This window comes from Hordeum vulgare, chromosome 4H (assembly GCF_904849725.1).
Source record: "Hordeum vulgare subsp. vulgare chromosome 4H, MorexV3_pseudomolecules_assembly, whole genome shotgun sequence".
In the NCBI taxonomy this organism is placed as follows: domain Eukaryota; kingdom Viridiplantae; phylum Streptophyta; class Magnoliopsida; order Poales; family Poaceae; genus Hordeum; species Hordeum vulgare.
This window is the reverse complement of record NC_058521.1, coordinates 20,317,776-20,336,652: the sequence shown is the minus strand read 5'-3', so window position 1 is coordinate 20,336,652 and position 18,877 is coordinate 20,317,776. Positions and strand designations below refer to the sequence as shown.

Here is an 18,877-nt window from a genome sequence, read left to right as displayed (position 1 = left end):
ATGGAGAGATCCCACCATTAAGGGTCAACGAAGAAGCAACATTGTCTATTCCATCATGACTTACGTCCACGAAGGACTAGCCTCACTCAAGGTAGATCTTCATGAAGTAGGCGGTCTCTTTGCCCTTACAAACTTCTTGGTTCAACTCCACAAGATTTGGAGGCTCCTAAGCAACACCTAACCAATCTAGGAGACACCACTCTCCAAAAGTTAATAGATGGTGTATAGATGATGAACTCCTTGCTCTTGTGCTTCAAAAGATAGTCTCCTCAACACTCAACCACTCTCTCATAGGATTTGGCATGGTGGAAGAGGTTGATTGGGTGGAAAGCAACTTGGAAAGGCTAGAAGTCAAGAATCACATGATAGGAATGCAATATCTAGATATAAACACATGAGTAGGTGCTTCTCTCTTAGAAAATGTATTGCAGCAAGGATGATTGTGACACAACAAAAATAAAAGACTCCTACGATACAAGACGCTCCAAGCAAAACACATATCATGTGGTGAATAAAAATATAGCTCCAAGTAATGTTACCGATGGATTGAAGACGAAAGAGGGGATGCCTTCCCGGGGCATCCCCAAGCTTAGGCTTTTTGGTGTCCTTGAATTTGGCTTGGGATGCCTTGGGCATCCCCAAGCTTGAGCTCTTTCCACTCTTTATCCCTTTGTCCATGAAAACATCACCCAAAACATGAAAACTTCACAACACAAAACTTAAACAGAAACTCGTGATATCATTAGCACAAGAAAACAAACTACCACCTCTTTAGGTACTGTAGCAAACTTGATTTCTATTCATAATGGTGTTATATTACTGTATTCTCACTTTTCCATGGCTAGTACCCCCCCGATACTATCCATAGTTTCATCAAAACAAGCAACCAACTCAAAAAACAGAATCTGTCAAAACAGACCAGTCTGTAGCAATCTGTATACTTCGTATAATTCTGGTACCTCAAAAATTCTGAAACATTACGACTGCTTGGGAAAAAGGCATATCAACCAGCAGCAAAAATAATCAACTCAAAATCTCTTTATGAATAAAAATGAAAAATAATCTCGTGAGCGAAAAGTTTCTATCTTTTTCCAGCAGGACCAAACAACCATCACCAAGACTAGTCATAAAGGTTTTGCTAGGCTCAAACACAAAAAGAAACACAAAAGACACAATCATAACAGAATTATGATGGTGTGGACGCAACAAAACAGAAAGAAAAAGATAAATTCATTGGGTTGCCTCCCAACAAGCGCTATTGTTTAACGCCCTTAGCTAGGCATAAGGCGATAGAATCACGCATCATCGTGTTTGGTGCTCAAACCATAAGTAGCCCTCATCATGGATTCATAAGGCAATCTTATTTTCTTTCTAGGAAAATTCTTAGAATCCGCAAGATGCAAATTAAGAGAACACTCCTCAATCTCATTAAAACCCAGAACATCACATAAAGACTTTGGAATCGCGGAAACACTAGCACCCAAATCACACAAAGCATTGCATTCATAGTTTTTGATTTTGATTTTGATAGTAGGTCCCCACTCATCATGAAGCTTTCTAGGGATAGAAACTTCCAATTCAAGTTTCTCTTCAAGAGATTTTATCATAGCTTCGACGATATGATCGGTAAAGGCCTTGTTTTGGCTATAAGCGTGTGGAGAGTTTAGCACGGATTGCATCAAGAAAATGCATTCAATCAAGGAGCAACTATCATAATTGAATTCCTTGAACTCCAAAGTAGTAATTTCATTACTACTCAAAGTTTTAATATCTACTACTCCACTTTTATTGCTTTTAGCATCAAGATAGATGGACTCCGAATCATTGGGGCGTTTTTAAACCAAAGTGGATTCATATCCAGCCCTATCATCATTAGGTTTGACACAAGAAAACAAAGATTCAATGGGAGTCCCACCAAGCACTTTAAGATCTTCGTGATTCTTATCACGAGAACACGCCCTTTTAAGCCATTGATGTCTAGCACGAATTTGGACGGTTCTTTCTTTGCTCTCACTCATGGAAACACGCATAGCTTTCAAAGTTGCATCCATATTGATCTTGGAAGGAGCACATCTAACTTTCAAAGCATAAATATCACTAGACATTCTATCAACGCTCCTAGCCAAATCGTCAATTTTGAGTAGTTTTTCCTCTATGGACGCATTGAAAATCTTTTGTGAGTTGATAAACTGTTTGATATTACTCTCTAGATCAGAGGGTAATATATTGTAATTTCCATGAGTATTGTTGTAGGAGTTGCCAAAGTTATTAGAGGGGTTACTAGGAAAAGGCCTAGGAACATAGTTTCCACTAAAAGCATTGTTGTTGCCAAAATTATTCCTACCAACAAAATTAATGTCCAAGCTAGCGTTGCTACTCTCAATCAAGGAAGACAAGGGCATGTCATTAGGATCTAAAGGAGCACTTCTACTAGAAACCAAATTCATTAACTCATCCATCTTAGCACTCAACGAGTTAATTTCTTCTATAGCGTGTACCTTCTTACTAGTAGGTGACCTTTCAGTGTGCCACCGAGAGTAGTTCGTCATGATATTGTCTAGGAGTTTTGTAGCTTCTCCTAACGTGATTTCCATGAACGTTCCACCCGAGGCGGAGTCCAAGATATTTCTAGAAGCGAAATTCAAGCCAGCGTAAAAGATTTGTATAATCATCCAAAGACTCAAGCCATGAGCGGGACAATTTCTAATCATCAATTTCATTCTCTCCCAAGATTGTGTAACATGTTCATGATCAAGTTGCTTAAAATTCATAATATCATTACGGAGAGAGATAATCTTAGCCGGCGGAAAATACTTGGATATGTAAGCATCTTTGCACTTATTCCAAGAATCAATACTATTTTTGGGCAAAGACGAAAACCAAGTTTTTGCTCGATCTCACAACGAGAAAGGAAAAAGCTTCAATTTAATCACATCATTATCTACATCTTTCTTCTTTTGCATATCGCAAAGCTCAATGAAGGTATTAAGATGGGATGCGGCATCTTCACTAGGAAGGCCGGAGAATTGCTCTTTCATAACAAGATTCAGCAAAGCAGCATTGATTTCGTATGATTCCGCACTAGTGGCAGGAGCAATCGGAGTACTAATAAAATCATTATTATTAGTATTCAAGAAGTCACAAAATTTGGTGTTTTTCAGTCATGGTGACTTCAACAGGCAAGCAAGCACACAAGCGAACAGAAAGCAAGCGGGAGAAAAGGGCGAACGAAAAATGCAAATGAAAAAGGCAAATATTTTTGTAAATTTTTGTTTTTAAGAAGTGGGGGAGAGGAAAACGAGAGGCAAAAAAGTAAATGCAAGAGATGAGTTTGCGACACTTAATTGGATGAGTTCTTGACTTGATCCTCCCCAGCAACGGCGCCAGAAATCCTTCTGCTACTTCTCAAACAACACCGTCAGAAATTGGCACGTTGACGGAGACTTGGCTTGCGTTGGTTTTTCCCTTGAAGAGGAAAGGGTGATGCAGCACAGGAGCAGTAAGTATTTCCCTCAGTTTGAGAACCAAGGTATCAATCCAGTAGGAGAATCTCGTCAAGTCCAGAGTACATGCGCAAACACAAAAGAGCTTGCACCCAACGCTATAAAGGGGTTGTCAATCCCTTTAGGATTGATTGCAAAGTGAGGTCTGAAGACGGAAAGTGCAACGAAGTAAAAGAGTAAGGCTGAAAATATGGTGTGAAGTAGACCCGGGGGCCATAGTGTTCACTAGAGGCTTCTCTCAAAATAGCAAATATTACGGTGGGTGAACAAATTACTGTCGAGCAATTGATAGAACCACGCAAAGTCATGACGATATCTAAGGCAATGATCATACATATAGGCATCACGTTCGAGACAAGTAGACCGATATTTTCTGCATCTACTACTATTACTCCACACATCGACCGCTATCCGGCATGCATCTAGTGTATTGAGTTCATGACGAACAGAGTAACGCTTTAAGCAAGATGACATGATGTAGATGCATAAACTCAAACCAATGATTAAAACCCCATATTTTTACCCTTGATGGCAACAACACGATGCGTGCCTCGCTACCCCTTCTATCACTGGGTGAGGTCACCGCATGGTATGAACCCAAAACCAAGCACTTCTCCCATTGCAAGAATCGTAGATCAAGTTGGACAAACAAAACCCACAACTCGAAGAGAATTAAAAGGATATGAAATCATGCATAAGGGAGATCAGAAGAAACTCAAATAAGATTCATAGATAATCTGATCATAAATCCACAATTCATCGGATCTCGACAAACACACCGCAAAAGAAGATTACATCGGATAGATCTCCATGAAGATCATGGAGAACTTTGTATTGAAGATCCAAGAGAGAGAAGAAGCCATCTAGCTACTAGCTATGCACCCATAGGTCTATGGTGAACTACTCACGCATCATCGGAGAGGTCATGGTGTTGATGAAGAAGCCCTCCGTATCCGAATCCCAGCGGAAAAGTATTTTCGTGGCTCCCCTGATTTTTTAGGGATTTTAGGTAATTTATAGGCGAAGGAGCTAGGGCAGGGGAGGCCCAGGGAGCCCACAAGCCTGGGAGGCGCGGCCCCCCTGGCCGCGCCATGAGGGCTTGTGGCCTCCCCCGAGACTCCCTGCCTTGGTTCCCAAGCTTTCTGCGTATCTTCTGTTCCGGAAAAAAAAATCTTTTTGGCAGTTTTATTCCGTTTGGACTCCATTTAAAATCCTCCCCTGAAAAGGGTCAAAAACACGGAAAAAACAGGAACTGATACTTGGCACTGAGTTAATAAGTTAGTCCCAAAAAAGATATAAAAGGCATACAAAGCATCGAAAGTTTGACAAGATAATAGCATGAAACCATCAAAAATTATAGATACGTTGGAGACGTATCACTGGCCACCAGACCACTAGAGGATGGTGCGCCACCCTTGGACTTCTTTGATTCCTTCCCGAGTGGGTGGCCCCTCCCGGTAGAACTCCAAAACCCACCCCGAAAACCTTCCGGAAGCCGAATGGATACGTCCAGGATCTCATCCGGGACACCGAACAACCTTCGGTTACCGACATCAATAATTCAACTATACCAAAACATCACTGAACCTTAAGTGTGCAGACCCTACGGGTTCGACAACTATGTAGACCTGGATGCCCATATTGGATCCTATATATTCTACGAAGATCTTATCGGTTGAACCTCTATGTCAAGGATTCAGTTAATCCCGTATAACATTCCCTTTGTCCTTCGGTATGTTACTTGCCCGAGATTCGATCGTCGGTATCTCCGTACCTATTTCAATCTCGTCACTGGAAAGTCTCTTTACTCGTTCCGTAATGCAAGATCCCATGGCTAACTCTTTAGTCACATTGCTTGCAAGGCTTGTTTGTGATGTTGTATTACCGAGTGGGCCCCGAGATACCTATCCGTCATATGGAATGACAAATCCCAGTTTTGATCCATGCTAACTCAACGGACACCTTCGGAGATACCTGTAGAGAACCTTTATAGTCACCCAGTTACGTTGCGACGTTTGATACATACAAGTCATTCCTCCGGTGTCAATGAGTTACATGATCTCATGGTCATAGGAATGTATACTTGACATGCAGAAAAAAGTAGCAACGAAATAACACGATCACATGCTACGTTTATAGTTTGGGTCTTGTCCATCACATCATTCTCCTAATGATGTGATCCCATTATCAAGTGACAACACTTGTCCATGGCTAGGAAACCTTAACCATCTTCGATCAACGAGCTAGTCAATGTTTTGTCTATGTATCCACACATGTATTTGTGTTTCCATTCAATACAATTCTATCATGGATAATAAATGACTATCTTGAAATAGGAAATATAATAATAAGTATTTTATTATTTCCTCTAGGGCATATTTCCAACAATGATCCCTTGGATTCATTTGAAATATCAATTTTTGATGAACTTGATGCTTGCTATGCTTGTGGTCATGATGCCAATATGAATTATGCTTATGAAGATTAACTTGATACAGTTCCGTATGTCAAGAATGAAATTGTTGCTATTGCACCCACACATGATCGTCCTATTATCTTTTTGAATACTCCCATATACACCGTATCGGAGAATTTTTCACTTATTTAGGATTATATTGATGGGTTGTGTTTTACCATTGCGCATGCTGATTTTGATGAATATAATATGCATGTGCTTGCCACTCCTACTTGCAATTATTATGAGAGGGGAACCAAATCTTCACCTCTCTATGTTTCCAATACGATAAAATTGCAAGAAACTACTTATGCTATGAATTGGCCTTTCTGAAAAGTCATGTATCTCTCCTCCCCACCTACCCCTTCATCCCTAGACTATATAAATTGTACCTCACTATATAAACCACACCTGTTGCACTTTCTAGGGTTACTAAAGCATCCTCCCGAGAGATCTTTGCTCATTGTTATATCCTCTTAGAGGATCAAGGCCTCATATAGGAGAAGAATCCCTTGTGGATGTACCAAGACATCCATATCCTATAGATTGGGGAAGAACAGTCTCTCAAGACGTCCATATCCCTTAGAGATTGGGGAAGAACTACCTTAGATTACTTTGCTTTCCTTTTCTATTCTTGGATCTTGATGCACCTCTTGTATTGGCTTGAGATTTGAGTAGTACTTGGTGTGGATCTTGTACAATACTAATTTCCGCTTGTGTTTTCCTTTGGATATGTGTCTTGTTCTTCATGTTGTTCCACAAATCCACCTCCACTTCGTGAAGATAGCCACACCTAGGGCTTGACCTACTTTAGTTCGGACGCGACAATTTCTTCTCCCCCCACATCATCCAGCATGGCTGCTTTGGTGTCTTCCTCTTCGTCCTCCCCATGTGCATTATAATGCAAAATTCCATCCTCTATAGAGAACTACTTAGGCATGGGAGTTGGCAATAAATGTCCAACTCCATGAATACAGATAAAAATTCTACCGTTTCTAGCAACGATCATACCGACACTTCTAAGTACTAAAAGAAAAAGAGATTTGTTACCAGCTAGAGGGTGAAGCACTCTCAAGTCGAGGCCAAGTTCATTGACTAAGACGACAATGACTCTTCCACAGATGATGTCACCGCGAGTTTGATTTGACCGGTGGTTGAGATGTTGTAGAAGCATTGCGCCAATGTTTAGATTGGAGTTTGGATACACAACTTTTGCGAGCACAAGTTTGGATACACAATGTTTAATGTTGTAGAAGCATTCCATCCTCATCCTCCCTTGGGTATTTTCCAACGATTTGAATCAAGGTACTCAAGAACTCAAGCGTCAACCAGTGATATGTGGCGGCGTTGTGAAAGACAAAATCTGGCAATTTAACATTGTTACAAACCAAATTGAAATATTTACCTATGCCGAGTGCGGTAATGGTAATCGGGCATCCCATCTGGTTGATCTCATTTCTCTTTTACCGAGCTTCGGTTTTGGGCTTCCTTGATGAAGACCTCATGCTTTGGCACCAGTCTATCTCCTACCCGGCAATCGCCGATGAACCGTCGCCGATGAACCACTGAATATGTTTTGTCTCGCTTATTATGGTGCCCCATGTATGGACTGTCTACTACTTCATGTACAAAATGGAGTTTTTTTAGAAAAGAAGGATAAACCCCCGGCCTCTGCATTTGTACGATGCATGCAACCATTTTATTAATTATTCACAAAGACCATACAAAGTAATACATCAGTCAGCCCTAAGCCACAATCTAGGCAACACTTGTTGCTACTCCTATCCCCTTGATGAAGGTGTGCCGAATATTCAGGCCAAATACCAAACAGATATCGCACCAAAACCTAACATCTATAGCTGGGTGCCCCAATCCAGCCACATACCGGGACTGGGTTCACCCAGTCGAGCGCACTCTCATAGGATGCCACCGCCATCTTCCGCCGGTCCATCTCCAGAGTAAGAACTAACGCATAGACCTTGCTTGTCCTGTCGCCGACGCCATCATGACGCCAGACAACTCCACCATCCTGCACGTATCCTTCCACACACGCCTGTCGCTGAACCTCCGCAGCGCCATGCCAGCAGGATCCGTCATCGACCTTGCGGTGAATGCAACACTACTCCTTCGCTTGTCCCGTCCAACCATCATTTTCTCTGAAACGATGCCCGAGGAGGGACAACGGCATCGAAGGTGCCATCATCGTCGATCCGGTAAATCTAGATCTAGGGTTTCCCTCGGACCATCATCCGAGTGGGGTGCCACGACCCGCAACAACGATGCCTTGAGAAGGAAATGACCTCCTGGACGTTGCCATCATTCGCCATGACCAAAGTCAGCGTGATTTTCACTGGAAGTCGTGTCACCCCGAACTCGCAGCTGGGTGGAACCGAACGAAGCCTCACCGCGGAGTCGAGGGCCGACGTCGGCATGCCGGCAGGGAGCCTCCAATCGCCCCTCACCGGTCCCCCTCACTCCATCGGTCGGCCAAGGCCAAACCGAGATGGATCTGGACAGGACGCGTGATCCACGACCATCGAAGACATCCATTTGCACACAGTCGCGACATCACCGACCATGGAGACTCCAGCCGCCGCGCAGCAGGGGCACTGTCGTGACTGTCAGCCGCGTCGTCGGCAACCCCCTGGATTCAGATTGGGCTAGATCCCGATCCAGATCAGCAGGGGTGCAGGCACGCCCCTCCATCGCAAGGTACTCCAGGTCGCGGCCCACCCGCGCCCTGCCGTCCCAGGGGCACTAAGCGCCATCGTCCTCGCCGCGCCCCACGCCGACGCGCCGCCCCGCCGCAGCACCCTGAGCGAGGAGGAAAAGGGCCCCGCCGCCGCCGATGCGAGCCAGGCGTTGCCCGGCCACGCCTTCTAGCGGCGACGAGGGAGGAGTGCGGGGGAGAGGGGGACCGGCGGGTGCGACGGGGGAGCCCTCCCTGTCGCCTACGGGTGTGACAAGGAAAATGGAGTCTCAAGCCTGTTTCTTGAAAACATCTTCGCTAGACTGATCGTATGAACAAAATTCCATGAGAGGTACGCTACGCACCATACACTTCCGTGAACCCGACACCCAACACCCGCCTGAAGCATATATGAACCACCGAAGCGAGCATGCGATTCTTTTCCCGTCAAATCAGTCTGCTGGCCCTTTATCCACGCTTTCTTCAGCCCAATCAATCCAGAAGGCATCGACCGTTGATGATTGGGACTGTTGGAATGTTTGCATCAGGCATAGGCCCCATGCAAGCGCACGAAACACCTAGTTTTCTCACGCCAAATATTGGGCTGGCAAACACATTGGCATAGGTGCAAAAGCATGGCCGGGGGTTTGCCGCCGGTTTGGGATAGGATTCGGGGATTAGTCATGCACCAACAACCCAAGCATATCATTCATCAGCTTTGCCGCTGCCGCTGCCAATGCATGCATGCAACCACCGTGAGACAAGCTAGCCCAAAGATAAAGAAGCCTGGCAAGGAACAATCCCAATCATGGCATCTGGTGTGTGGTCTATTTCCGGGTAGTAGTTGACCTGCTTTATTTATGCACTTGCTAACCTACCGCGAAAAAAGCCCGGAAAACCCTCTTTGGAAAGCTAAAGAGGGCTTAGTCGAACAATAATCGAGGGGTTTGCTCGCTGTCGATGTCGATCGACATCATGCATGGGTGCATCAATAGTTAACAGGATAGACACCACACACACCTTTCGGGTAGCTCTTCTTAATCTTAGTGAGATGGCTATTTCTTTCTTTCTTTTCCCATGCATGAAAAGTACGGGTAAACATCTTTCCGTTGGACTGTAACGTGTTCCTATGAAAATCCTGCAAGTCCTGACGTGCATATGAAACATAGTAGTACCTAAGGCTATCTCTAGCCGATCCCTTAAAAATAACGAAATATCCCACAGAGTAAAAGCTTAGTGAAGTATATTTACTTCACTAAAATTTGACCGTACCTTACTTTTTGGTTTATGCATTTTGACGAACAGTTGCTATGCGTGTCCGTGACAACGGTGACCACGTCGGAAACAGTAGCAGGGCAGCGTCAACGGCAACAGGGCAGCAACATCGGCGAACAAGCAGCGGGGCAGCAGCAACGGCGGCGAGCGACAGCAACGGGGAGGCAACAACGGGTTAGCATCAGCGGCGGGGCATCATTGGATCGACGGCGGCGACGCGCAGGGAGCAGTGGCAGCAGCGACGCGCGGGGGGTCGGGGGCGGCTGCGGCGAGCGGCAGGGGATCGACAACAGCAGAGGGAGGCAAGAGAGAGATAGCATAAATTTTACCCCGGCCCATTTCAATGAAGTAAATTTAGGAAAAAAAATTGGGGTCGGAGTATAAATTTTACCCCCTTACACGGTAAGAAAGTAAAACCAAATTTTTACTTACTTATGATCTTTTAGGGGATCAGTTAGAAATGGTATAACATGCATTAATACACATGTTGCACTAAAGTGACGACACATATAGTGCAAATCCTCGTCAGGGCCGGCCGGCTGAGTACTTGTCAATTTTGTTGTTACTGGTTTAGTCATCGATCAACTACTCATGCATATGTCATGTCAGCAACAGAGTAATACAGATGCATATACTCATATATACGTATATAAATTTATCCCTGTAAATATACATATACATCATATTCTTATGAGCATCTTCAGAAGACTGAGGCAGCATTGTCTGAAATAAATTCGAAAAAATGCGATTGACAATGCGAAAAGAACCTAATCACTCAGCTCACATGGATCTGACTTTTTACTTGGCCTGCAAAACAAGCTTATTCTTATATCCATGTGGGGGTGCAACAGATGATGCAAATTATCTATGTTTCGGATAGCCCTTCTTAATCTTAGTCAGATGGCAATTTCTTCCTTTTCCTATGCATGAAAAGTACGGCCAAACATCTTTCCATTGCACGGTCCGGATTTTCTTCTTTCTATTGGACTTCTGCTAGTCATGACGTAAATATGAAACATAGTACCTAACGAGGATTGATACCCACGTTGCACTAAACTAGCGAGATAAACATATAATGTTGTGCAAAATCACGGTAGGGACAGCTAGCCGGCAGAGAGTTCACAACAATTACTTCTCGTGCATGTCATGTCAATGGGCAGAGTGTGTATATATTTTTATATATATGCACATCGATCTGATATTTGACTTGGCCTGCCAATCAAAGCACTTATTCTTTCTTCTACGTGAGAATGCAACGGATGGTGCGAACACATCGGACTTTCTTAGTTGCTTTGTTTGTGACGCGCGCAAGCAAGTCTGCAAGTGTCAATCAATAAATATCTTAGAATCAGGGTTCATGACCAGCATGCATGCATGCATGATGGATCGACGATGGTTCCAGGCCAACTGCAGCCCCCAGCCAGAAGTGGGCATAAAAAACCCACACAAATCAGGCATATTATTCACGCCGGCACCAAAACCCTGGCTTTATTAGAGCCAGAGGCTTCCCCTCCTCTTCCAATTTCCCTCCCTTTCTGCTCTGCCCTACACGGAGCCAGTCGATCATCATCATCATCAACAACATCAACGCGGCTGCTGGCTGGTCAGTGGTTACACGCTTGTCGTGTACCAGAGGGCCTGGCACTTTCAGCTATATATGCTCTCTCTCCACCCGACGCATCCACCCATCCATCCATCAACCAACGACGTCTCTCTCCCGCTAGCTGGAGACGCTAAAACCCTCACCCAACTCTCCATCGAGCTAGCTAGCTGGTGCATCTGCATCGTCGTCTCTTCCTCTCCAACGGCCAGCACGAGCGCAACGACGGCCATGGGAGAGGTCGCCGCCGAGCTGCTGTACAGCATGGCGCCGCTGGCCCTCTCCGGCGGCGGCGCCGAGGTCGGCAGCTGCGCGCCCCTGCTGGCGGAGCTCAGGGTGCGTCCGTCCGTTGATCTTCTCCCGGCTGGACTTTGTTCTGTGTTCATGTGCTGTGCCTGTGCTGTGTGGTTTGACATGTGTCATGTGTGTGTGTGCAGCAACTGTGGGGGGAGATCGGCAAGAGCCGGGAGGAGAGGGAGCGGATGGTGCAGGAGCTGGAGGCGGAGTGCACGCGGGTGTACCGCCGCAAGGTCGACGAGGCCACCGGCGAGCGCGCGCTGCTGCACCAGTCGCTCGCCGCCAGCGAGGCCGAGATCGCCGCCCTCACCGCCGCCCTCGGCGCCGAAAACTCCACGCACTTCAAGGTAACCTACTTACTTGGGGCCTTCGGCAGGCAGCCGGCAATCCCGCCGGTACTCCCTTCCCTGCACCCATCTTGTAGTCAAAAAAATTTAATTACGACTGTAAAATGTTATATTCTCAATATTATGATATTTTACATGATCAGTCAAAATATATGGTTTCGCACTCCATTTTAGAGTCAAGCTGAAGGAAGTCCATTGGAGCACGCGAATTCCAGAACTTAATAAAAGTTTAAAACCTTTAGCTGTAAAATTGATATTGATGCAAAGACTGGGGATTCCCTCCAAAAGCAACTTGTGTCAATCGATCTAATATTGATGGAGTAAATATTTCTTAAATATACAGCCTTTTCAAGCAATCCATAAAGGGAAATAGAACGAATAGTTTCATGGAATAAAGCTCTTTTAGTACTACTGTTATTTAAAAATATATAACTGATGCTAGGATGAAGAGAGAAATGGAGGTACCTGTCGCGTGGGTCCTAAGTCCTAACTAACTTGGATAGCACCGTGGAGTGGTCAACTTGCCACAACAATGGACCTTTTTAACGAGTTAAGACAAAGATGAATTACAAGAGCATACAGACACAGATTTGGTCAACATGATTCCACGCGTACCTCTTATAAACAGTAAATTCGAAGAAAATACTAGAAAAAATCAAAACAATCTGAATTTTTTGGTAACATACGTAATCTGGCATACTAGCGTATGAAGTTTCATAAATAAATGACATCCGTGGTATTCTGAGCAAAAATGATAAACTAGAAAAACCATGGTTTGATGAATAGTATGGTGCCGATTGTATTTATTCCATTAAGAATACCACGGGTGTCATTTCTTCACGAAACTCCGCAGTCGAGTAGAATGGTCGATCAAGTTGGATACTACCCAAAAACAAAATTTTGAATTTTTCTAGTATTTATTTTCGAATTTACTATTTATACGGGTGCGCATGGAACTATGTTCATCTTTATATTTTCGCAGCACATACTCCTAAGTTGAGACTAGCAGCGCACTTTTCTGATTACTAATTACACATAGAAACAAATGCTGTGTTCTGAAGCAAGTTTAGCTTTGTGAAACTACTTTTGAAAGTGTAGTCCGTAATGACATCAAAAGAAGTGCAGTTCGCTGACCGATCAGTGCCATTAGTTGAGGCCTCTGTTCAAGTTGCTTACTGAAATCATGACCTGTTTACTGAAACTTACTCGATGTTCCCTTTGTTTTCATCTTTATTTAGGTAAACAAATGGACCGTGTCGCTGAACGAGCGGGTGTCATCGGCGACGGGTCTGCTGGAAGAGCTGCGGTCGATGAGAGCAGAACGGAGCAAGCAGTTCACCGACATCCGGTCGGAGATCGAGAAGATCAGCGCCGAAATCGCAGGGCGGAGCCACGGCCAGGACACATCCCCGAGGGCCGGCGACGGCCATGACCTGACCATCAGGAGGCTCAACGAGTACAAGGCACGCCTGTCCACCCTTCAGAAAGAGAAGGTAGGAAATTTGTTCTGAAACTTCAGAATTTTACAGCTTTTCATTTAGCAGTCGATGGATACATCCGACAGGGATGGCTTAAAATAAGCCATTCATCAAGATATCCAATCGATTTTAGCTTTGTTTAAGACGGACCAATCAACAGCTAGTTAGTAGGACATCAGTTCATCAAGATATCCGGTCCATTCACGTCAATATTTCCTAGCAATCATTACAGAGATTTTATGATCTTCAGAAGATTACAACATGCCAAGGATTGTGATTTGTCAAGTACAGTATAAAATTTCGATATGTGATCACGATCATGGGCAACATCTGGATATGATGGCGACAAGCTGACGGCTAGTGCAAAATTTGTTGCAGTCGGATCGGCTGCACAAGGTCCTGGAGCACGTGACGGAGGTGCACTCGCTGTGCGACGTGCTGGGCGAGGACTTCATCGCCATCGTGAACGAGGTCCACCCGGGGCTGCACGAGGCCGACCCCGGCAAGCCCACCAGCATCAGCGACACCACGCTCACCAGGCTCTCCCAGGTCGTCGCCATGCTCACCGCCGAGAAGGCCAAGCGAGCAGCCATGGTACATTTCTTACCAGTACACCACCACCATTAATGCTTTCCCCTCTGACCTCTGTTTCCGAGCTCCAACGTGACGTTAATGGTTGCTCCGCAGCTGCGGGAAGCCGTGGTGCCGCTGGTGGAGCTGTGGGACCTGATGGACTCGCCGGTGGAGGAGCGGCGGGGATTCCAGAAGGCGGCGGCCGTCCTGAGGCCCGCGAAGGAGGAGGTCCTGTCCTCCGGCGTGCTGTCCATGGCCAGCATCAAGAAGACGGAGGAGGAGGTGGAGAGGCTGACGCGGCTCAAGGCCGGCCGGATGAAGGAACTCGTTCTCAAGCGGAGGCTGGAGCTGGAGAACATCTGCCGGAGCATGCACGTCGAGCCCGACGCCAGCACCGTGCCGGAGAAGTCCATCGCGCTCATCGACTCCGGTACGTGCGTCCGAGTTCAGACTTTAGACACAAGCTTCTTGTTCAGTTTTAGTACTGGGAAAAGAATTCAGATACGCCGAGCTTCTCTGTACTTACTGAAATGCATTTCAAATGTGCAATGCTAATGGTGACTGCATCTCAATGTATCAGGCCTCGTGAACCCTTCTGAGCTCATGGCCAGCATCGACGACCAGATAGCCAAGGCCAAGGAAGAGCATCAGTCGAGGAAGGACATCATGGAGAAGATCAACAAGTGGCTGCTGGCCTGCGAGGAAGAGAAATGGCTCGACGACCACAACGTGGTATGTACAAATCTTACATACAATTTAAATGCGTATTTCGGTGCATTGGACAGTGATCTTTGGGTGCTGATCTCATCTGCTGGTTTCAATCAGGATGAGAACAGATTCAGCACCGGCAGGACCGCGCGCCTGAACCTGAAACGCGCCGAGAAGGCCAGGGTCATCATCATGAAGATTCCAGGCACGCACATGCACATTTGGGTTTTATGAAACATTACTGAAGCATCTATGAATTCAGAAGAATGTTGGGGCAAGAAATAACCGACTGTTCTTCAACCTGCAGCTATTGTTGATAACCTGATGAGTCGAACGCTGGCGTGGGAGAGCGAAAGGAAGAAGCCATTTCTGTACGACGGGGTAAGAGGCCACCTTCAGCTCCAATGCTGCACCAGCATATTACGCACGCGGTAACAATTTCCATGGCGGCTGATGGAATTCTTGCGTTTCTTATTACCTTGTCAAGGCTCGCCTGGTGGCCGTGCTGGAGGAGCACAAGCAAGCCAGGCTGAGGCAGGAGGAGGAGCGGCGGAGACTCCGGGTAAATAAATGATAAACCATCCTCGCTCTCACCGCATTTTTGGATGGCGCTTTTTGCTGGAGTTCTAATGGAGTCTGAGCTCACCTGAAGTAAAACTGATGGCGTGTTGCAGGAGCAGAAGAAGCTGCGCACCCTGTTCAGCGAGAAGGAGGCGATGCCGCGCCTCAAGAGGCCCAGCGGCAGCGGCGGGTTCAGCAGGACGCCGGAGCCGAGCAGCATGAACCGGAAGAGGGTCGACGCCGGCAGGCTCACGTGCTCCGCCCCGTCGATGCGCAGCGGCAGCAGCGGGTCCAGCTGCGGCGGCGGCGGCGGTGGACGTTCCTCGGGCGAGCTCGACAGGCCGCGGTCGTCGGCGGCCGGGGCCGGGCGCTGCGGCGAGCTCCTGCACGGCGCAAGGCGGCTGTCGGCGTCGTCGTTCAACTACGTCGGCGTGGCCAAGGCCGGCGGCAGCATGTCTTCGTCGCTGGCGTCGCTGTCCTGAGCTCACCGCGCCGATCGGTCGCGGCCGCCGCTCTCGCTCTTCTTTTTTGCTGGTTCTTTGATTCGTAGGGGGGAATAGCATGGCGGAGAAGAGAAGGATTTGTGGTGTCTTTGTGTGTCTTGGAATGGCGTTGTTGTTTTGCCGCCGGAAGTTGTTGCTGCGATTCATCTTCTTTTTTCTTTTAATCGTTACTACGAAAGTGCATGGCCGTGTGTAAATACTTTCACCGGAAGAAATGACGGAACTGTCGATGTGCCCAAAATATTGTGCAGCTTTTGCCGGCATGGTGTCGCGCGCGGGGAGTCTCAACTCCGAGGCAATGCGATGCCAAGGACTTGTTTTGGATACTGAGCATCTTCAACATCCGCGTTTCGCGCCGCGTCAAAAAAATGTATTTACAGCGCGCGCCGGCTGGTTTAGCGCAGGAATAGGCGCTGGCTCCAACAGCCGCGATATAATGCAGCGTGCGTGCGTCGCTGCAGCAGTGCCTAAAAATGCAGCACGCGTACAACATTTTTTAAAAATAGATTGCATTAAATAAAAAGGATACAAAGTTATTTTACATAGATTGCAACTAGATAAATAGTTCGAAAACATAAATAGATAGTTCGGTGCTAGATAGTTCGAAAACAAAAAAACTAATCCTGGTCGCTCCAGTCATCTGCACCATCATCATCGTCGTTGGTGTCGTCAGAGGTTGACAGCCAGATGTCAAACCAATGCTCATCTTTTTCAGTGAAGAAGGACCTCCCGCCTGCATTGATGAGGTCGGCCTGCGCACACGCCAATGCCTTCCGACGACGCCTGTCCAACCGCTCCTCGCGGCGTCGGCGCGTGTCCTCCTCGCGGCGCCCTGCCCAATATTCCTGCTCGTAGGCGACGTCCTCCGGGTGGCGCCAGCGCCACTCCGCCATGACCCGCTCGTCCTCCTGGGCGACGAGGAGGCGGCGCTGCAGCACAGTGTGCTCCGCACGGTCTTGTGCGGAGTTTAGACGAGGCGGCGGGGCGAGGTCTAACGCCTGCTGGAGCGTGTGGACGTCCGGAAAGTTCATTTGGAGGCGCGGCCTGCCTAGGCGCCACGCCGCCGCGTCGAACGCCCGGGCGGCCTCGTGCGCCGTGTCGTAGGTTCCGAGGCTAAGCCGGAGATCGCCGGAGCGTGTCTCGGCGTAGAACCCGCCGTTGGGGCGCTGGCGGACGCCGCGGTAGCCCGACGCAGAACGGCGGCGCGGCGGCATGGTGGCGCGTCGGGGGCGGCCCGCTGGAGCGGTGGCGGCACTCTGGGGCGGCGGGCGGCGGCGGCGTCGCGAGAGGCAGAGGAAGAAAGAGCGCGTCTCGATGGCGCGAGGGAGCGGCAGCGTGCTGCCTTTTATAGGCACGCGGGACGCGGCGCCGCAAAAATGGCGCGCAAGGTGCCGCCTTTTCGCGCGCGCGCAAACGGTTCCCGCCGCCGCTGGAGCGCGCTAATCTGTCCCACTGGTGCTGTCGGCCAACGTCACGGTTTTGCATCTCCTTTGATGTTTGAGCGACTTTAGCACAGCGAACCGACGGTAGATTTCTAAAAAAAAAAAAGAAACTGTGTGGTTAGATGGTTACAGGAACTGAGATATTTTAATCCATAAGGATTTAAATCCTTGTACTTGCATTTATTTCTGTATTTATTTAGGATATCTCGTGATGCGTATTTACTGATATGGACGTTTCTGTCGACGACGAGGTGCTTATGATGGCTTCATAGATTTCAAGACGATATACGGACTCGATCTTTCAGAGATGTTCATAGGGATAGGATATGCGTGTGTTCGTTTATACGAATGAATGTATGTACATATCTACGAGCGCTTGCGTTTGTACTGTATTAAAAAAAACAACTTTAACAGAGTTGTCGTATCTGGCCAATCGTCTCGCAACAGCTCGTATGACGATTTTAGCGAATCAGAACCAGTTGGCGCGCAATTCGAATAGATGCTGTTGCTGTTACATGCGGATCCGTGCGAGTGTGTCCCACCTGGTCCGACCCAACAACCTATATTCTTTTTTCTCAGTGCCATACGTGGCGGCACGAATACACTCACATCCGCGCGTTCTTCCCCGTTCTCTTGAGAACCAGATCAAAACTTTAATGCGATAAAATTAATTTCAGATTTATTTTTATGAACACTAACTTTTTAAAGTACCTATTACAATAGATCCATACAACATTCCCTGTAATAACCGTAACTTCCCTTTTCTGTTTTACACTAATGGGCATTGTAGCTTACTTAACTTCTCTTCTTGATGATCCGGTTCCGTTCTCTCGTTCCCCCACCGGCCCCTGCTCTTCTCTTTCTCGTTCCCCACTGTGGCCATGCACCGTTGGGTCGTTCCTCCTCGATGGACTCGAGCCCTCTCCCCGTGACGTGCTTCTTCACCGACAGTTCTCCGCCCAAGCCCTGTTGCCTTTGTTGCCAGATCCGTCATCAAGGTAAGATGGAGCAGGGTAGATGCCTCCTGGCCATCGAGCCTCGTTGTGAGAGGATGCTGGGCATCCACAAACAACGAGCAGCAGCATCACCACCACTGTGAGCAGCTCGGTGGTTGCTAGATCTATGCATTAAGGCAGTTAGGAGTCAAGCGGCTTGGCGGCAAAGCCCAGATACACACCTCCCGCAAGCACGCCGGTGGTCAAGAGCTGCTCCTCATCTTCCCCGTCTTCCTCAAAGGTAGCAACAATTTGTCTCCTTGTTTTTTCTTGGCCAAGAGTTGCATCTAGTTTCATGTGTGATAGTGGCTTTTATGTGATGGATTTTTCATCCAACACATTTCGGAAGATTTTACTTTTCGGTTGCTTCGTTAATACTGCTATGTAGCCGTTTCGTGGGCTTTCTGCTCCATTTATAAAAATGGGGTAGGGGGGAAACCCCTTTCGTTCA

General features: G+C 47.2%; 1 protein-coding gene across 1 annotated transcript; it reads left to right on the top strand.

Annotated features, from left to right (window-relative positions):
* The first annotated feature begins 11,417 nt into the window (after positions 1-11,417).
* Positions 11,418-16,230, top strand: LOC123447540 (65-kDa microtubule-associated protein 6-like). The gene is made up of 10 exons (XM_045124147.1): positions 11,418-11,858; positions 11,960-12,166; positions 13,405-13,659; positions 14,023-14,238; positions 14,332-14,647; positions 14,798-14,949; positions 15,043-15,130; positions 15,233-15,306; positions 15,413-15,487; positions 15,600-16,230. The coding sequence occupies exons 1-10, from the start codon at positions 11,580-11,582 to the stop codon at positions 15,966-15,968; spliced, it is 2,031 nt and encodes a 676-aa protein (XP_044980082.1). The 5' UTR covers positions 11,418-11,579; the 3' UTR covers positions 15,969-16,230.
* Positions 16,231-18,877: the final 2,647 nt, after the last annotated feature.

Bases quoted from the DNA above. Each gene is read 5' to 3' on its own strand.
- LOC123447540 (XM_045124147.1), top strand. From the start codon at position 11,580: ATGCTCTCTCTCCACCCGACGCATCCACCCATCCATCCATCAACCAAC. The intron at 11,859-11,959 runs GTGCGTCCGTCC...GTGTGTGTGCAG, and splicing joins CCCTGCTGGCGGAGCTCAGG to CAACTGTGGGGGGAGATCGG. The intron at 13,660-14,022 runs GTAGGAAATTTG...AATTTGTTGCAG, and splicing joins CCACCCTTCAGAAAGAGAAG to TCGGATCGGCTGCACAAGGT.